This window comes from Athene noctua, chromosome Z (genome assembly GCF_965140245.1).
Source record: "Athene noctua chromosome Z, bAthNoc1.hap1.1, whole genome shotgun sequence".
NCBI classification, from domain to species: Eukaryota; Metazoa; Chordata; class Aves; order Strigiformes; family Strigidae; genus Athene; species Athene noctua.
The window spans coordinates 20393921-20414874 of NC_134077.1; the positions used below are offsets into that span (position 1 = coordinate 20393921).

General features: G+C 41.0%; 1 protein-coding gene across 1 annotated transcript in view; it reads left to right on the forward strand.

The window, feature by feature from the left end:
* DDX4 (DEAD-box helicase 4) overlaps positions 1–9802 on the forward strand; it is a 32334-nt gene extending 22532 nt beyond the window's left edge. The window contains exons 11-16 of the mRNA XM_074931564.1: positions 304–470; positions 3976–4121; positions 4875–4974; positions 6781–7051; positions 7206–7292; positions 9722–9802. Coding sequence (XP_074787665.1) covers positions 304–470; positions 3976–4121; positions 4875–4974; positions 6781–7051; positions 7206–7292; positions 9722–9802 — 852 coding nt within the window. The remainder of the gene's footprint in view (positions 1–303; positions 471–3975; positions 4122–4874; positions 4975–6780; positions 7052–7205; positions 7293–9721) is intronic.
* The last annotated feature ends 11152 nt before the right edge of the window (positions 9803–20954 follow it).

Sequence of the window (20954 nt, forward strand, 5' to 3'; positions counted from 1 at the left end):
AACTCAGATATAATTTAAAAATAGATGTGCTGAATAATAGTTGATCTATAGTCTCTATCTTAGTTTACATGCTGAACCAAGTTCTGAAGCACTTCAGTGTATGCCATACTACTAGAACTAGTGCAGATTAAAAAGTTAAATAGAGGTTGAGATGCAAATAAAACAATGCACATAGGCTTCTATTTGTGACTAATTAAATTCTACTAAAAAGAAACAAAAGGTAGGTTTTGGCAACTAGAACATTCTATAAGTATATACTGTCAGTGAACTAATACAGTTTTTCTTTTACTGAAATACTTGCAGATTGGTTTTCATCAAGTGAAATACTTGGTGCTAGATGAAGCAGACCGCATGCTTGATATGGGCTTTGGGTTAGATATGAAGAGGTTGATTTCTTACCCAAGCATGCCATCAAAAGACAAACGTCAAACACTAATGTTTAGTGCCACTTTTCCTGAAGCAGTTCAGAGGTGAGTAAAGTAAAAATGGAATTATATCTGAAGTTGTACTTATGTGGAGCCAAATGTCTGAAGAGTTAAGAGCACTCCTTATGTTTTAAAAGCTTATCTTGCTAGAAGATTCTGAAAACCCATGATAATATTCCTTGTTCAAGACTTCCTTTTTTAGGTAACAGAGCTAATAGCTCACATTAACTGCTTAATTTAGGTGGGGACTCTAACACAACTATGGAGTTTGTCTGAAGACTTCTAAATTCCATTTCTGCAAAAGTCCTCATACTGCCCCTGTTTGTTTCTTGTCCCTCCTGCACTACAGTGATATCCTCAAAACGGTGATCTTGCTGTTTCACAAGTGGCACTGGTAGTGCTGTCTTTGGCACCATGACATAATATATCCCAATTATTGCTCAATTCACCAGCCTTTGATGTACAGTTCGTACATGCCTAAGTGCTATGTTTTCTGTGGTTTCATACCTTCCATAAACAGGTTTGGGATATTTCTTACAGCTCTACTACTCACCACCCTTAAAGTTCCACTTTCCAGACTCAGAACTGTCTTCAACAGGTGGTAGTGGGGTTGCTGAGCCTAGGAGTAATAGAACACACCATTCCCTGTAGGTGGATGAAATTATTCAGTATTTACACTTTTGAAGAGATAGTGTTGCGGAGGCTCTCAAGATAAACAAATGACAATTAAAATTTTGTTTTAATACAATCAACTGGCACTCCAGCAAACTTACAAGCAAAAATTTAAATGTTTGAGAGGAGAACAAAAGCTATTGCACAGACACTAGGATTTAACAACAATCCAAAATGCTTGGTCACTCACTTAAAAAGTGAAAGCACTCAACCTCGAGGAATTTCTTTGGGGAGCAGCCCAACCCATAGGGGAAACCTCAAGGGGTTTACCTGGGTGGTGTCCTGACTCAAGGGGGAGAGCCTTGAACTACAGTGTGCTACTCCAGGGGGACTAGCTCAAAGTGGCTCCCCAAGGGGACTCCATTTATACTTGAGCTGAGCCTGATCTATGGTCAGTATCAGCCCTTACTGACTCAAGGCCCCAATTACTGTAAAGCCCTGAGAACAAGGGCATGAAAAAATAAATCAATGGCCACTATATTTCAGCAGCCAGGAAGCCCCATTTTCATCAGGTGGGTGTACTTGCCACAGACAGATGTCTGAATACTCATGCTTAAGTCTAAACTTCAGTTTGGTCAGTCACATAATTTTGGTGACTTTTGTGATAGGCATACTGCAGTTTCAGAGCATGTAAACTGATCAGACCATTGCAGTGAATTATGTTGGTACTTCAGTGAATCAAATCCTGACAGCTCTTTCCTGGCCTTCAGAAAGCCTCAAAGGTCTTCTCTGAGGTGGGGAGAAAACATCTTCAGTAGTTGACAGCCCTGAATGATAGAGGGGAATGGGGTGCTTTCTCTCATTCCATCAATTATTACTGACAGCTGTTGGGGACATGAATTGCTTTTCTCTAATTAGGATTGAATTAACTTTAAATTCAGTCTTAAGTTCCATGTTGTGGCTTTGCTTCCTTCATTAAGACTTTCATAGACTTTTTTTCATATTGTAAGAAGAGTAAACTAACAGCCTTGTTTCTGCAGCTGGGTATCAAGTGTTCAATTGATACTATACATGAGTGTGGTTCATGTTCATTCCATGTTTTTACTCTTTGTTCAGGTATGTGGTCTCACTTCACACTGCATCTGGGGAGATCCGGTGTGTTGCCATTTAAGATGCACAGTGAGATTGGCTCAGGTTTTGGGGTTGAGAGGAACCTTGATCCCTTGATCTCTATATGGGTTGTCTTTATCAATGTGTTTTCACTAATGCTCTTGCTGTGTGTTGTTGCTACATACTGAGTAGTAAGGACTACTGTAACTATCAGCATCTGAAAGGAGAAGATCCCTTCAACTGCAAGATGTTTACTGTCTGTCTCTGTTTAATGAAAAAAAACCAACCTAGATCTACCTTTCTACTGTCTGTCTCGCAGGATTTACATAGACTTCAGAAACCTGAGTGCTTGGATCATGGCTCAGAAGTGCATAATGGCATTTTTGTGCCCTTTTGAAACTGGAATGCCTAAGGTTGTTCTTACTTTAGCAAATGAAAACGCTTCTTGTCTGGAGTCAGTTTCTTCCTGGATTTACTGTATTTCTAATTCAGTAGTTGGGAAAGCTAATGTTTTCTTGTGCTCTGCTGTTAAAACAACTTTGGACAATATATTATTACTTAAGTACCATAGGATCTTTCTTTGGTCCTGATGGGTTCAGGTTCTCTTGCACTTCTATTCAGTGAGTGTAATTAGGTTTAGTTTTAACATACTGTTTGGTTTTGTACCTGAATTTGGATCTCTGCTGTTATATTAACCTGTGGTCTGATCGTCAAGGCTCTTCCTGTGCATGTGGATTGAGAACACCATGCATTTCCTAGCTGAGTGGTGAACTTCGGTTTAGCATTTGGGGCTTTGTATCTCCCATTAAAAGGTTGTCTTCTCTCCCTGTTTTTTGTTCATGGCTCCATTTTTCAGAGAGTTTAAACCTGCCTTTTACTTTCAATTTAGAACTGTGTCCTTCTGAGATCTTAAACCAGTCAGATTTTAAGACTGAACACATTTAAATATTAACTTTTGTAGTTGCTATGAAAAACACCTTTTCAGTGCTAAGTGTAAATCAGGTGGGAGAATCAAGTTCTTAAGGCAGTCCTTTAACATTTTTAAGATTATACTTTTTTCTGAATTTAATTTAAACTTCAGATTTCCTGTTTTCAGTTTAGGGTTGACTTGTTTACTATTTGAATTTTACTGCAGTGGAAGCTGCTTTGTGTACACTGTGCATGAAGCATACTATCAACAAGTTAACACAGTTTAGTAAAACTCTCAAGTGTTATGGGGCATTCCAAGGAATTACCTATTCTGGCAAGTTTCATCTCTCAGGTAAGATCACCTATGTAAGGGATAATTCAAGAGGAATACTGTCTGAACAAAACCTGATTTTGCCTATAGCAACTGGTAAATAAATGCTATGCAATAAACTGTGTTTTTAAGTAGTGCTTTTGTTGAACAGTCAGAAAGGATGGTGGTGTCTCTTGGAGGCCTGTTTTGAATCGTGGCCTTTGTAGAATTCTCCCCTGTCCCTCCAGCTAGTGATGATATAGTGGTCTGAGAACAGTTCTGTGAGCATGTATGTCAGTAACCCATTTTATTATAAGCATGTATGTGGAACTTCCTGAGATGGCTAGAAAATGCAGTATTTGTATTATGAAAAGCTGTAGAGACATAATCAGTCTGTGCCCCTTTGTGTTGATCAGGTTTTTTGTACAGCTGTCTAAAAACCAATACAGTTAGCTTTTAAAAAATGCCATGACTGCTTGTATCCTCTGCCTTGTGAGGAATGATACAAGTATTTGTTGTGAGGGTTGCTTAAATACAAACCAAGTTACTTGATCTTAAGCAAAAATACAACTACATAACAGACTTCACGTTGCTCTGTTTCTTTTCAAGGCTTGCTGGTGAATTTTTGAAAATTGATTATTTATTTGTTGTTGTTGGACACATGGGTGGAGCTTGCAGTGATGTTCAGCAAAACATTCTTCAAGTTCCTTATTATTCCAAGAGGGATAAACTGATAGAAATTCTACAAAGCATAGGTAACTTTCATTATTATTAATTCTTTTTCAGGGAAGACAAAATTGGTTTTGAACTTGTGTGGTTGCTATTGGCCGGTCGTGATTGCATTTTATTACGTATGTTACACACTTTACAAGACTGTTGATTGAAGCTTGAAGCAGACCTTGGGAATTTCTAGGTTTTTAAGCCTATGTGTGTTACAGGTATTTGTTGAGGTCTCATCTGTATTGAGTACTAGCAGACAGGCTTCCCTGATGGTTAGTTTCTTTATATGGTCAATTACAATACTTCAGCATTTGGAGGTTTTATCTCCAGATTATAGGTATATTAAACCCATGTGAGTGTTTGGGCCTGTATTTTAATGACTGGGAGTTTTTTGCTCTTGAATATATCTTAAATTCTAATACTGAAAACTCAAAGGAGTTTGGAATTAAAAACCAATCTGTGTACCTTGCTGTTTGGTGCTCAGAATGGTGTGACACTTTAGCCACATGCTGTAGAAAGGGAGTGCACACTTATGGAGAATGTTTGTTTCCTCCTTCTGTTGAGGAGCAAAATAAAATGCACCTGTCTTCACATAGGTTTCTGTATTGATCTAAAAAGTGATGGATTGAATTTAATGAGTTCAACACAGGTAGGAGATTATAGTCCCACCTTAAAGACTTTATTAAAAACATTCTGATATCAGGTGTTTATATAAGTAACTGTAACTGTGAATAGTGAGAATGCATCAGTTTAAAACTGCAGTGGATCTGAATTCTTGTTTAACATAGGTTATGAACGAACCTTGGTGTTTGTGGACAAAAAGAAAAAAGCAGACTACATTGCAGCCTTTCTTTGTCAAGAAAACATACCAGCCACTAGCATCCATGGGTAAGTGTTTTTACAGTGAAAGTCAGGTGGTAATAGTATTAATTGCAAGTCACTAAAAGTTTCTGGGAAGATACAGTATTTACTGAGATTTCATGTTTGGCCATATCTGTGTGACTTAACTTGTCTTGTTTCCGATAGCCCTGTAATCCTCAGCAGCACTGCCCAATTGAGAATGTAGTGTTTCTGAAGGCCAGTTCTCAAAGCATGAGTTGACTTTACCTCTTTCTGGTTGACCACACTTCAAATGCTGTATATGAACTGGAGAATCTTATGCCTACTGCTAAAAAAAGAGTATATAATAAATTCAGTAGAATCAGCTGTTTAGTTTTTTGTCATCAGTTTTGTGACCAAAACCAGGCAGTCTGGTGTTATTGGTGAGACAATATTTGTAAATTCATGTGGCAATTGTGGACCTTCCACTCTGTCTTAGGCTTCCTCAAAGTGATGAGGTAAGTTGAGTCACATAGCATATGGATTTCTGATGCTGTCACTTCTGCCTCCTTGTCATATTCATGGACATAGCATTTGTGTGGAGATTGATCTAAAGAGAAGATGCTTCTAACTTGCATTTGTAGTCTTCTCATTAATGTTGTATATCTGAACAAATGCTAAGAAACAAAGTGAAATAGTTGTTAATTCGAGGTCTAAACTCATCTAAAAATAGGATCTGTCTTCCACTTAAAGAGCTAGAATGTAGTGCAGTCTTCTGTGGTGTTTGTTTATATGTCAAATTGTAGGACAACAGAGTCTTAAGATTCCCAGTGAACTGTAGCACATCAAAAATGTGGTTTTAAAATTTTTGTTCTGTAATAGGAGGAAGAGACTTGAATTCTTGTCAATAAAATAATGTTTTGGGCAAGTGTTCTGGCATCAGAATATTAAAGTTGTAGATGGGTTAAAATGATCTTAGTACAAAGACAGAAGACGTTTGTGTATATTCCATGCCCTGTCAGTTTTACACACCTGTGGAGGGTCATTTTGAGAAGGTCTGGCCTTCTGTTCGTGGCTAACCTGAATTGCTATCCCACAACTTGTCTTGTGTGGGAGGAGATTCTGTAGAATTGTAACACTGAGTTACTGTATACTTAAAAAGAGAGTAACTGGTTCCATGGAAGCAGCTAAACTGTCATGAATGTTACCAATTTCTGATCCACTTAAGTGTTTTGAGTTGAAGTTAGGATAGTTGCTCTTACCTGTGATAGTGGTCATACCAGGCTTTACTAAATGTCCCATATTAAATTGAAGAGCACTGTTTCTTTAGCTTTCTAGTTTGTTCTTTCATTTGAACAACAAAAAATGAGTTAAACTCTAATCTACTGTATTTAAGTACTGCCTAATCTGTAAATAGTATTTAAAAATACAAACCCTAGAGCAAATCTAGTTTTCTTATGATAAACAAAAGACAAGTTCTGTGCTGTTGGTTGGCCACACTTTATAATATATCTGAAAAAATGGTGTATGCACAAGTCTAGGTAGACTTCATCTTTGCTATTCTGTCTCCCTGCTATGGAGCAGTAGGAAAAGCACTTCTGATTATGGCATAAAGAAACAATTAGTTAAACAAGTGGATCTTTTTAGTGAGTCATTGAGTTTGGTACATGATTATCTCTGGTTCTTTTAAAGAAATGTATTTCTCTAGAGACTTAGGTTAAAATAGTTATTGTGTCTTACTGCTAATGAGTTAAAAACTCATCCCCCCCCCGCCCCTGAACTACTTTTGTCCATGAATCATGGCCTTTTAACTTGTATCTTAAATAATACTATAGAGTTTTTGAAACATCCATTGTAACCATTGCTTTTTTGTAGAGATAGAGAACAGAGAGAAAGAGAACTCGCTCTTCACCATTTTCGTTCTGGAAAATGTCCAGTTCTCGTGGCAACTTCAGTGGCAGCAAGGGGTCTGGATATTGAGAATGTTCAACATGTTATTAATTTTGATCTTCCTTCCAACATTGAGGAGTATGTACACAGAATTGGACGAACTGGCCGTTGTGGAAATACAGGCAGAGCAGTTTGCTTCTTTGATAACGATTCAGATGGCCATCTTGCACAATCTCTTGTTAAAGTGCTTTCAGATGTAAGTTTCAAATCTTGGTGCTTAGCTTTTTATGGTCTTTAGGATTTCACTTTAATGTACTGAGCAACTCTTTTTCTTTGGTACAGTTATGGAGCCCCTAATACCAATTGGTAAAGGGGTCAAAGTGTCTAAATTGACTTTTCTAATTATGTAGGCCCAGCAGGAAGTTCCTGTTTGGTTGGAAGAAATTGCTTTTGGTTTTAAAGAAGAAAGAGACTTTGCATCATTTAATACCCAAAGGGTAAGTCTGGATATAAACTGGAATTCTTGGCTTTTAGAACTTTGTCTCAGTATAAAAGTGTATTTAGCAGTATATATTGAGAGTAATGCCACTGAAACTGTTCTGACTTTTAACTGTATCCCTTATCTTGTGCATCTTCAAAGTGTTCAGTATTTCTGGAACTAATCTTGGACAACTTGCTTGACTTGGAATGTTACAGCGTGGCCTTACTAACTGCATTTGTCTTGATCTGTAGTGTCAAGAATTACTCTGTGGAAAAAAGGTTTCTGTAAACATATGCAAAGGCTGTAGCTCCAGAAGATTCTCTACTGCTCATGTAGGGTAGGAGCAAATAGATGTTAGTTACACAATCACTGCTCATTATGAATGGCTCCAGTAACTAATTTGACTGAAAACTTCAGCTAATTCAAGTTAAATGCCCCAATCTGATCCATGACAAAATTATTCTTAATGTCTGTGATAAGGAGGTCCTTCTGGTCTCTTTGTTTTGCTGAGACCAAATGTTAAAATAGAGCTTGAGTAAATGAGACAGTCTAGGTGGCATAGCTCTCAAATCACTCTCCAGTCACTAGTTTAGGATTTAAATTATATTAAACTACTCCTTTGAATTATTTTTATTTTTTCAATGTTTGATATTTCTTGCTTTTATCTACTTGGATTTTAATGCCTTCATCAAAAGACTGAACTGGGGTTGTTTAGTCTGGAGAAGGGGAGGCTGAGGGGAGACCTCATCATCCTTTACAACTACCTGAAAGGAGGCTGCAGAGAGCTGGGGATGAGTCTCTTTAACCAAGTAGTAGGCAATAGGACAAGAGGGAGTAGCCTCAGGTTGCACCAGGGAAGGTTTAGACTGGATATTAGGAAGCATTTCTTTCCAGAAGGGGTTGTTGAGCGTTAGGATGGGCTGCCCAGGGAGGTGGTGGAGTCCCCATCCCTGGAGGTGTTGGGTTGACATAGTGCTGAGGGATCTGGTGTAGTTGGGAACTGTCAGTGTTAGGTTAATGGTTGACAAGGTCTCTTCCAACCTAGATGATTCTGTGAAAAGCCTTTCCTTGATCTTTTGCTTCTGTAAGAATTTTATCACATCTCAGTTGCATTCCACATGATAATACTCCTACAGACCACAGGAGGAGTAATTACTGTCACTGCTTACATAATGTCTGAACCTTGAATTCAAGCTCACACCTTTCTTTCATGATTTATCTTTTTCCATACCATAACTGTGGGAAGTATTGGGTGTCTTGGGTCTATTTACCTGCCTAACTAGTTCCCTAATCAGATCTGAATGTTTTTTTAATTTGCATCTTCATGGGACTTCAGTTATACCCTTAAACTTCTGCTGCCTTCCTGTGCTTGCAGCCTTGGTGGATCTTTCTTCTATATTGCTGTTCAAGGACACTTTTGGACTTTGTATAGATTGCTTTCAAAGGTGGATCTCATCAACCTCTGAGTCTAGATTGCTTCCAAACATGTCTCCAACCTCTGTGGAGTGTCTCCCAGCATTTCATGAAATCTGCCATTTCTAGGTCCAAGTCTGTCCTTCATGTCCTTTATGACCTCTGAGTTACCAAATCTGATTGACTCTTCATCCACATCCTTGTGAATAGGATAGTTTCAGGGGGAATCTCTTTACCTTGGGAGTGCTGCCTTCTCAACCATGTAAATGCAGTGCGCTGACTCTTGAGTTGGAGATCATCAGATTCTAATTACTTTCTTATGAGATCTGAGATCAGGAATTTTGACAAACTCTGCATTTGTAATCAGCCCTCTTTTATTGTATTTTATATTGGATTATATTTTACTATATAATTTTGAAATTAATTATTAAAGGTTTTTTTTGCTGGTTTACTGTTATTGAAAGAGAGGCTGTATCATCTAGTGTTCAGTAAGGATTGTGTTACCTTTCTTCCCCAGGAGAAATGGCAACATCTTATTTGTGTTTTTCCAATATTCACTCTCAAAACAAATGCATGAAAGGGTCATTTGATAATCAAATGATGAATTTGAAACAGGAACCTGTTGGAGGCTCTTACTTGATTATTTTGGGACAATCTTATAGATGACTGGGCTTCATTCTTTTTCCAAAGGAAAAAGGTTTTGCTGGGAAACTAATGCAAACAGTCATTCTTAAACAAGAAATAGAGAAGGAAGGTTTTTCCCAAAGTTGTGTGAATGGATTGTGTGAGTAGAAGTTGAGGATTTGAACTTTGGCAAGAACTATTGCTACACCTGATAAAATCTGAGGTGGATTAAAGTGCATTAATTTCACACAGAGCCTAAAAACCTTATGCATATAAATGTAATGATGAAAGAGCTTCTGTATTTATTTAAAAAATATGATGTCCACATTACGGAAGATTAACTGTAGTGACTTACTGTTGAATGATGGAAAATGTTAATGATTCTAAAGTAGTACTTCTTTTTCCTAGAATTACAAAGGCAGAGGCAGCATGAACACAGGAGGAATGAAGATGCCGTACTCTGCAAGTGCACTGGAGTCATGGAATTAAAACTGCTTTAGTACCAAACTAGGTTGTATTCTGTTGGGTCTTAAGTGACCTGTTGCACTTAATGTTTCTTGCTGTTGAGTTTATAGAATGCTTAATGTTTAAAAGAGTAGATCATATTGTATGCCACAAGTTCTCAGCAACTTGTGTGTACTCTTATGATGAACCCTGATGATTATAACTTAATGAAGATACTTCAGGTATTAAGTGTTAAAACTTTCAGTAAGTGTTTGCCTGGTAGCTAGTATGCTGCTGTAGAAAGATGGAGGTTTTGCAGGTGGAAACTAGTAGATCCCTTGAACTTACTGTTTTGTAAACGTTTTGCAGGTGGAAACTAGTAAATCCCTTGAACTTACTGCTTTGCATGGGAATATAGTCTTATGAAGACTTAGTTTGGGAAGGAGCTTTATGTAAAGGGCTCATCTAAATTTAATGTTCATTCTTTGTTGTAATGGGTCAGTTACAAAATTTGAATCTACAGATGACAGGACTTAAGCATCTGTTAAAGCTTTTGAGCAGTTAATTAAAAGTTTGAGTGTATATGGATGGTGGCTTCTGTGTCAGATATGCTTTTTTTGTGTATGTCATGGGGTTTCATGAACTTCTATTTTGACAAGCACTCCTTCACCTGCAGGGATGAGAAGGAGAAAATAAAAGAAAAGGGTATGGAATTGAGATAAGGATAGGGAAGTATGACTCACCCATTATGTTTACTGGTAAAAGACAGGATTGTTAGGGGAAGAAAAAGGAACATCAGTTTAATTTAAACATTACTACCACAAACAATTTGACAATCAGAGTAGGACAGTGAGAGGTATAACCACATCTTAAAAACATCTTCCCCCTGCCCCTCCCTTCTTCCCAGGCTCAACTTTGCTCCCAATTTTTCTGCTTCCTCCCCACCAGGGGATGGGAATTGTGGTCAGTTCATCACCTGTTTCTGCTGCTCCTTCCTCCTTAGGGGGAGGACACCTCACACTCTTCTCCTGCTCCAGGGTGGGGTCCTTCTTACAGGAAACAGTCTTCCATGTAGTTTGTCCTGTGTGAGTCCTTCCCATGGCCTGCAGCTCTTCCAAAACAGCTCCAGCATGGGTCCCTCCTGCATGTTTCATTCCTCCCAGAGATGAATTGCCCCAGTGCAGTTTCCCTCAGAGTCCCAGCCTTCTTTGTGCACAGCCCCCTGCCCTGGTGTGGGGTCCTCCACAGGCTGCAAGTGGGCATCTGCTCCATCTGTGACCTCTTTGGGGTGCAGGGGCATAGCCTGCCTAGCCTGCCTCTCACCATGGGCTGCAGGGGAGTGTCTGCTCTGGCAAATCTTCCCTCACCTCATACTAGTTTCTTCCCTTGACCTGGGTTCCCACCCCTCCTCCTGCTGTCACCTGCTTAAATATATTATTGCAGAGGTGCAGCCACCATCACTAACTGGCTCAGCCTTGTCCAGAGGCACATCTGACTTGGAGCAGGGGAAGCTTAGAGAAGCTCTCATGTAACACACAAACCTAACAGTCTTTTGAGTTGGGGGGTGCAGCAGAGAAGTTCTGTACCTAAAAAGCTGCTGTTAATCACTTGCACTGAAAGCTAGATAAGAAAAAAATGGTGCTACTCTTACTGTAGTGCTATATCACATGTTGCTGCGGCGAATGGTAAGTGCTTGTGTTGCTGAACACCTTTCAGAAGCACTGCACGAAAAACTAAACATGGTGAAGTTCACTAAGCACTTCGTAACAATGTCAGAATACTTCTAAAGAAAGCCTGTTCATAGCTACTACAGTGGCTGGTCCCAAGCTGACCAGCAGGAGACTGACAGTCTAGGCTCCCTCTAGTTGTTCTAGGTAGAACCCTCAGAATTAAAATGTCATGACCAGCAGATGGTGTTCATGTCATTAACAGCTTGACTGTGAGTGCTAACAGGTGCTAAATACAGCCTGTGTCTGGGGCTGACAAGCAAAATGACAGTACCTTGTTGCTGTTCTGTCTGAAGTTCTTGGTGGGCTGCTGCTTGATTGTACCAGCTTCCCTAACTTAGCTTGCTTCCTGGGAGCTTGTCCTCCACTACAAGTGGATCATTGCCGCGATTGAGAGACGGGACACAGCTTGATGCAAGCAGAGTCAGAGAGAGTTTATTGCAGAAATCATTCATTTATATAGAAAATTAGAAGAAATCAGAAGACATGCATCTTACACTGGTTGCTATACTTCAACATTCTTTATCAATGCTCGTTGATTGGTAGTTAATTAAAACTTTAACAACAGGACTGTTTACAACTAAGTTGTTTTTGCAGACACTAAGTTGTTTTTCAGAGACTTTACATTTTCTTCTTCTCCAGTGCCACATGACTCACAGGGGCAGTAACTCTCCCCCACATCAGCACTCCCCTTATCAGGCTGCCCAAGGCTTATGGCCTCCAAGTTCTAGTACATCGCCTTCTAACAACAACAGTGAATCAGGGCGTGCCATCCTGTCTGCTTCTTTCAAGTCCTGTCCCACATCTCCCCCTTCCTGTTGTACAAAACCAATCTTTTTCATAGAGTGTTCCATCAATTGTTGCAAACATTGTAACAAACAAGGCAGAAAAAGCAATAAGAGAATAAAAACAGCTAAAGCATAAACAATAGTCTTTACTAAGCTTCTAAGCCATCCTGATAACCCCCATTCTCCAAAAAGCTTGTCTAAGCAATCCCAACTATCATCTTGTTGGAGTTCAGAGACTCCTTTTTTAAGCTGTTGGATACTGGCATGAATCGATTCCCAGTGGTCAGAGAGATTCATGCAACACATGCCTTCAAAAATCTTCACAACCATGGCCTTGTGCTAAAAGTAAAAAATCAATAGCAGCTCTATTTTGTAATGTAGCATGGCGGATACTGTTTACATCTAATAAAAGACCGGACAAAGCTTTGCTAGTGGATTTTGTTTGTTTAGCAAGCCAGCAGCCAAGCTTATCTAATGTTGCTAATGCTTTTCCAGCAGCTGCTCTCGGTAGCAGAAAAGAAGCAGCGAAACGTTTACCCAAGGACCAAAATTCTGCATTGTCGTCACAATCAGGAGTATATGCATGAATGCCACGCTTCACTCTGTGGGATAAACGATGCTGCAAAATCATAGATGTATTAGGAGTCAAAACAGAAAGACGACCAAGGCTACATGGGCCTCCCTTTATATGAGAAGGGATAGTGGGCTATCTCCACAAATAAAGAATATCCCTGATGGTAACAGAAGTGGAGTATTGCTAGACTTAGAGAGGTTTGTTGCTGTATAATTGCACCAAGCGCTGGTATTTTTAAAAATGGGATGGGTAGGAGAAACATCCCATACCTTAGATTGATCTTTTCCTGTATAGTTAAACTTAACACAAAAATCCATTTTTATCGATCCAAGAAGTTCAATCTCTTGTGATTCCAGAGTTACTTGTGGGAGAAAAGAGACCCATACATCCCACTTATTTGTCAAATTTTGCGATAGCACTGGAAAGACGTGTTTTATACTTTAAGGTATTGGCCACTTATCTAATGGCAGGCCTACGAGACATGTAGAGAAGGGGTTATTAGGTGAAGTGGTAGCAAGGCACAAAGTGTCTTGCCCAGTTACATTTGCTAGCGTGACCCAAACGTTGACCTTAGGAAGTGCCGGGGGAAATGAATAGCCTCGCACTATTGTCATTAATGTTAAAAAAACAGAAACTATTTTAAAGATTTCTTTTTGCCCCCTTTTTTCTTCCATGCCAATCACTTCTTGCATTTTTCTTTGATTTCTTCCTAGGACAACCACAACATACACATAAAACCCAAGGTTTGCAATACCCACATTGAGTACGGACAATATCTATTACAGGTACTCCTTTGTCTTAACTCATGTAACAATCCTCAGTTTATGAAGTTTGGTGAATATCTTCTGCAGCCTCAAAAGGATCAGGGAGTTGCTGTTCAGGAGGATGATCTGCAAATTGAGCAGAGTCCTCGCTGGGCTCGTCAAGTGCTCGAGGTAGAGATTCACGGAAAGGACGCACGTTCTTTGCTGGAATTCACCTGGGGCCGCCTTCTATGGAAACACAAGCATAACCTCTTCCCCACGTGACAAGGGGATATGGTCTCATTATTTTACCTGTTTCTGGGTCACGAACCAACACTGGAGCTTTGACTTGTGTCTCAAACGAGGCATTCGCATTGAAATGTAGAACTATCGGAGGATTATTATCTAACAAAGAACAATTCAAAAAGTTAAAAACATACAAAGCTTTCTGTAGTCGTTCCTCAGGGGTGGCAATCCCTGCTCCCCCCTTTTGTTGTCTTTAAAGACTGATGAGAATGTTCAATCAGAGATTGACCTGTAGGGGAATGAGGGATGCCAGTAATGTGAGTTACACCCCAGGAGTCGAGAAAGGCTTTTGTTGCAGTTGAAACATATGCAGGACCATTGTCTGGTTTTATCTGAGAGGGTATGCCCAAAGTGGCAAAGGCACGCTTTAAATGTTTACGAACATCATGCGCTTTTTCTCCTGTATGACAAGAAGAAAACAAAGCACCTGAAAAGGTATCAATAGAAGAATGAATATACTTTAGATTACCAAATTCTGGATAATGCGTAACATCTGTTTGCCATAGCTGTAAGCTCTGTAGACCTCTAGGATTAACTCCTCCTTCTACTGATGGAAAAGAATGCCTTTGGCAGTCAGGACACACGGCGATAATATTAGATGCTTGTTGAGAGGTAAGTCCAAACTGTCGTTTGAGACCTCCAGCATTCTGGTGAAAAAAGGAATGGCTGAGTTTAGCTTGTGCTATGCGATCTGGCAATACTTGTACTGAGAGCGTTAGGATATGTGCTCGTCGACTACCTTCTGCAATAAAACCAGATAAAGAAGTATGTGATCTGACATGCATAACAAAATAAGGATGAGGATGAGAATCTAAAAGAAAAATAAGCTCTTGTAATAAAACAAATAAATCAGAATGTGAGATATTCCGTAATACAGATGCTTCAGCTCGCTCAACAATTCCTGCAACGTAAGCTGAGTCAGTAATAAGGTTAAGCGGTGTGGACCACCTTCAAAAAACCTGAGCAACTGCATTCGGTTCCACTATCTGGGGAGAATCAGGAACGACTAGTCTCTATATCTGAGTCCCATTGTTCATGCTGGTTGTCCCACCACAAGATGACTTATTTGATTTTCCAGACCCGTCCGTAAATACAGTAAGCACTTGTAGCGGTCGATCACTCTTTTTTGGCCCGGATATCAAATGAATGTTGGCGTTGAGCAGCTTATGCGGAGGTGGATGGGATGTAAGTTGACCCATATAGTCTGCTAGTGCCATACTAAAAGTGTCTGATTGCTGATAAAGCCATTGTAAATATACGTTTGTCACAGGTAAGCAGATATAAACAAAGTCTTTCCCTGATAATATTAATAAGCGTTGTCTGTCTTTAATTATCAGAGAAGCAAACATTTCATGCCGTGTCAAAATTGTTTTTGTAGACTGATTCGGCAAGAAAATCCATTGAATAATTAATAGTGGATCTGGTTTCTGAGAATCCCATTGAAAAATCAGCGCATGAGGTTGTCGAACGGGGTTTAAAATAATTAGATGAAATGGTAGTTCAGGGGCCCATCGATGAGCTTGCCTGTTTGTGATCGCTGCGGCAACCTTTTGCAAAGAGTTAACAGCCTCAGAGTCAAGATTGCGAGGAGAAAGTAAGTCAGTATCTCCTTTGAGCAGTTCAAATAAAGGATTTAAGTCTGCATTAGAAATACCTAACCGTGGTCGAACCCAATTAATTGTTCCCAACAGTTTCTGTACATCATGCAGATTTCTAATGTTTGTCTGTATCTGTAAAGGTTGAGGAATTATAGTTTGAATCCTGATGCGCCAACCTAAATACTTAAATGGTGGTATTTTCTGAATTTTTTCTGGCGCAATACAGAGGCCTGATGAATTAACAACAGTTGTGACAAGGGCTACAGCTTCCTCCATGACCTCGTGATGTTGTGCAGCCACTAAGATGTCATCCATATAATGATATAGCAAGACACTAGGCATTGCAGTCCTAACCGGACTAAGTACCTTAGCTACATACCACTGACAAATTGTAGGACTATTCTTCATTCCTTGTGGCGGCACAACCCACTGGTGTCTTTGCAATGGAGCTTGCATGTTGACGCTTGGAACTGAAAAAGCAAGTTTAGGAGCATCATCAGAATGTAGTGGGATATTAAAAAAGCAATCTTTAAGATCAATGACAGTCAAATACCAATTCCGAGGGATTGTAGTGGGGGACGGGAGTCCTGGTTGGAGGGCTCCCATGTCTTCCGCAGCGTCATTAATTTTTCTGAGGTCGTGGAGCAAGCGCCACCTGCCGGTTTGTTTTTTGATCACAAAAATAGGCGAGTTCCAAGGACTCGTAGAAGGCACAATATGCCCTTTGGTTAACTGCTCCATAACTAATTCTTGGAGGGCGTGAAGCTTTTCCAGTGGTAGGGGCCATTGATCTACCCAAATAGGAGTATTAGTTTTCCATGTTAATTTAAGGGTGTCGCGTGCTTCAATGACCCCTTCTAAAAATGAGTTTGGATGGGCATTCCCCACTGAGACAGCACATCACGCCCCCACAGAATCAAAGGAACAGGTAACACAAAAGGTTTAACAGAGGCTACGTGTCCCTCTGGACCTTGGATTTGGATTAATTCTGCACTTTGGCAGCTGTTACTAGTTCCTCCGATCCCAGCCAATGCATGGGACACATTAGTCAGAGGCCATTTTGGAGGCCACTTGGCCTGAGATATTATTGTGCCATCCGCTCCAGTATCAATAATTCCACTTAGTACTACTTGCTGTCCCCTGCAGATAAGAGTACATTGACATATGAGTCGTTTCTGAGAAATAGATTGCACCCATAGGATTTGTGGGTTTCCTGTAGACCCAAATCCTCCTTGCCTTTTAGGAGAGGGATTAGAAATGAGGGAGTCCGTCCCTGCTGGAATCAATATTAATTGCGCTATACGACTACCTTTGGGTACTGTGCAGGGAGGAAACGGAGTCCATGCCATAATTTTAATTTCATCGGTACTATCAGAGTCAACGACACCTGGTAGTACAAAAAGCCCTGATAATGTGGTAGATGATCTTCCTAATAACAGCGCCTGTGTATTAGAGGGTAAGGGTCCTGAAACGTTTGTTGACAGCAAGTGAACTGAGCAATCAAGTAACGTTACTGTGTGAGTGGCTGCCAGGTCCAATCCGGCACTTTCGGCTGTTGCTGGACGCAGACTTGCGACGTTGCTGCTTCTCTCTGGGGGGGTTGGAATGTCGGCTGCGGAACTTGTATCTGCACGCGTCGCCGCCCCGCGCTCTGCGACCAGTTTCCCTGTATCAGCTTGCCCTGGAAATCATACTTAGACCGACACTGATTAGCATAATGACGCCCTTTTCGGCATCTAGGGCAAATTCCAGGGGTTTGATGCTTAGCCCCCGCATTCATAGCCAGGCAGTTCTTTTTTAAATGCTCTGGTTTACCACAGCCGTAGCAATTCCCCATGCCTGACGGACCACGCATGGCTGCAAAGGCAGCAGCCATGGCCTCAAATTTATGATCTACAGTGCCAATTTTGTTACAAGCTTCCACCCTTTCAACCAGTGTAGGATTCTGATTAGGGAGGGATTTCAAGAGCTTCTTGCAATCCGCATTAGCATTTTCTACAGCCAATTTTAACAGCAAAATCTCCCGTGCTTCCGCATTATCTATCCGACGCTCCAGAGCCTGTTTTAATCTATCAATAAATTGCATATAAGGCTCTCGAGGTTCTTGAGTAATATTTGTAAAAGCTTTCTGCAGCTTTTGTGTGTCAGGGACTTTGAAAAAAGCCTTTTTCGCTTCCTCCCGGACCGCTTCCAAAACTTCCCGAGGGATATCCCATGCCTGAGCTACCGGATCAGTGTGCTGACCCGTGCCCGTAAGATGTTCTATAGTTAAAGCAGCCACAGCCTGATTTTCATGACCCGTGTATGTGAGAAGAAGTGCCTGGAGCCCTCTTCTCCAATGCGACTCCCACAGTGAAAACTGAGTCGGGGTTAACAGTAATTGCGCTAGAGACTTTAAATCATGAGGAGTCATAACATAAGTGTCAAAAACAGAGGATAACAGCCTCATGAAATAAGGAGAGAAAAGCCCATGCTCAGTAACGGTACAGCGCAGCTCATTAATTACAGAAAAAGACAAAGCCTCCCATTGTACCCCTCGGCCCTGATATATTACCGGGGCATCTATCATTTTAGCAATCTCGAGATTCCCCTCCTTTAAAGCTTGACGTTTTATCTTAGCCCACACATTGCGTGAGTTAGGGGGATATAAATCTGGCTCCTTCTCGAGATCGATTAGCTCCGGATCAAAGGGGTCATCCTCGGGAGGATAATTTACGGCACTGACCTCTGGAGGTCCTCGGCAGCTTTGACTTTCAGAAGGCAGAGAAGGGACCGTGGGGAAATTCCCTTTTGCTTTTACATAGCCATCATCACTCTTTTCTTGAGCTTTTATGATTTCAAAAATGATCCTCCACCACGGAAGCATACGCTGTGCTTCTACGTTCCCCGATGTGGCGGAGTCCCACAACTTCACCCCCACATCGTCCCAAAGTTCCCGCGTAAAGATACTAAAAGCGGTTACATCGGGCATCTTCGTCTGCACCCATTTAAGCACAGTTATAAGATCATGCCCAGAAATAACTTTCCCATGCTTTTGAAGAAGAGCTTTCATAAGCTCGTATACGTCTCTTTCTGGGGAAGACGCTTGATTCCCCATGTTTCGTTTCCCACAGCTCACCTCTCTACCCGGAGGGATTTATTGCTGGCCAGCTCCTGCTTCCTTTCAGCAGCTCATTCGACGTTCTGCGGGACTCGCAGCAAGCTGTGCAGGCAGGCGGTTTCTCGGTCCAGTGGTCACGACGATCGGTATGGTCACGTCGTCCGGTGCGCGTTGCTCGGAGCGCGTCGCTCGGAGCACGTCGATAGGTCGGATCACGTCGCTCGGTCGGATCACGTCAGGGTCACCAATTTGCGTGATTGAGAGACGGGACACAGCTTGATGCAAGTCAGAGAGAGTTTATTGCATAAATCATTCATTTATATAGAAAATTAGAAGAAATCAGAAGACATGCATCTTACATTGATTGGTTGCTATACTTCAACATTCTTCATCAATGCTCGTTGATTGGTAGTTAATTAAAACTTTAACAACAGGACTGTTTACAACTAAGTTGTTTTTGCAGACACTAAGTTGTTTTTCAGAGACTTTATATTTTCTTCTTCTCCGGCGCCACATGACTCACAGGGGCAGTAACTCTCCCCCACATCAGCACTCCCCTTATCAGGCTGCCCAAGGCTTATGGCCTCCAAGTTCTAGTACATCGCCTTCTAACAACAACAGTGAATCAGGGCGCGCCGTCCTGTCTGCTTCTTTCAAGTCCTGTCCCACAGATCATAGCTGAACCTCCCATGAGTTTTTCTGTATGGACAAGATGGTTCCAGGAGTTGGTAACAAAGCTTCGTGTCTGAAGTGCCGTCACTTTTATCAGCATGCATCATCCAGTTGATTTGACAGGCAGCAAAAAGTAGAATATATATTAATGTGGTGTGTTGGCCCAGGCTAAGAGCCAAACTCTTACCCAGCTGCTCATTTACTCCCTGCTGCTCCACCTCAGCAGGTGAGAATAAGGAGAAACAGGAACAAAAAGTCTCATCAAAATAAAGACAGATTGCTTACTAATTACTACTGCAGGCAAAATGGACTTGATGTGGGGAAAATTATAGCCAATTAATATATGTATCTTTTAATTACTAATTCAGATACTGGGAAAGGTCAAACATTGAAACAGAGGGAAAACATCTCTTGTCCCTGTTTTCCAAGCTCAGTGTTACTCCAGGGCCTTCTCTCTGCATTGTTATTGCTGCTGCTTACGCTCACTCCCTTTAGAGTGGCAGTGAGGCATTTGGGAGGAGAGTGGTGTTGTCAGTATGTAGGGGTTTCACACTGTGCCTTCTTTCTCCTGGCTTTTCTATGCTGGACCCTAGAGCTTCCCAGATCCTCCACAGGCAGCAGAGACTTTCTGCTCTGGTGAGGGTCCTCTGTGGGCTGCAGGAAATACCTGCTCTGTCATGGAGCTCTTCCTCTTCTTGCAGTTCCCTGTGCTGTTTCTTGCTCCTTTTTGTTTCTTCTTCTGCCTGTCTGGCATTTTTGCCCTCTTAAACACATTTCCCTGCTGGGCTGGCTGGAACTAGCTGTGCATGGCACTGAGCAGCTCATGACTCCATTCTCCATTGCAGCCAACCTTGTGGCTGCAGAGTATGCCCAGCTGGGATGGCATGTGGTGGGGCAGGAGCCACATCCTTTTTAAGGTAAGAAATCTGAGAAGTAATGGCCCTGCTGTCTTTTGAGAGACAGCTTAGAAGCAGCTTTGCTTAGCAGAGTTTGAAGACTTTGCAAATCTGACAATTAATACAATTTACCCATGTAGAGGCTATTTTGGCTCTTGGAAGTTCTGAATATATAACCTGTGTGGGTTACACTTCCTACCCTTCAGTTTGGAGAAGTGCAGTGCTGTTGGGCATGCTGCCTTTTCTTGAAAGAAGCTGGCTCCAGAAATAACGTGAATCTTTGAAAAGTGATGAACATGATGTGTGCAGGAAGAGAGGAATAATAAGCTGTTCTCAGCTACATAACATTTTTTTTGTATTTGTTAAAATGTACATTTGTGAGAAATTAGTTTTCAGTGCAGGTGGTAGTTAGCATAAACTGCTGCAGCTCTCCACAGGTAGTAGCTCTGTCAGGAGTTAACTCATGCTGGTTGTGATCGTCACTGGGAATCTCTGCTTGCTGTGATCTTGGGAGGGAAAATTAGAGGAAATGGCATCTTGCAGTCCTGCTATTAAAGCCACATGGGATTTTCAGTAATTCCCTTAGTCTGTTTGTACAAATGGGTTTAATTATGTTTCCCTGCCTTTGGAATTGTAGTAAAATGTTTGGGAAGCTTGAATTACCATAGGATGAAAACATTAAAAGAATTTCCGTAGCAAACCTCCTAAGGCAGCACTCTGGGGATAAAGCGTCCTTTCTTTGCCAGCATTTTAACAGATCGCAATTACAGCTGATGTTACAGTGTTGCAATAC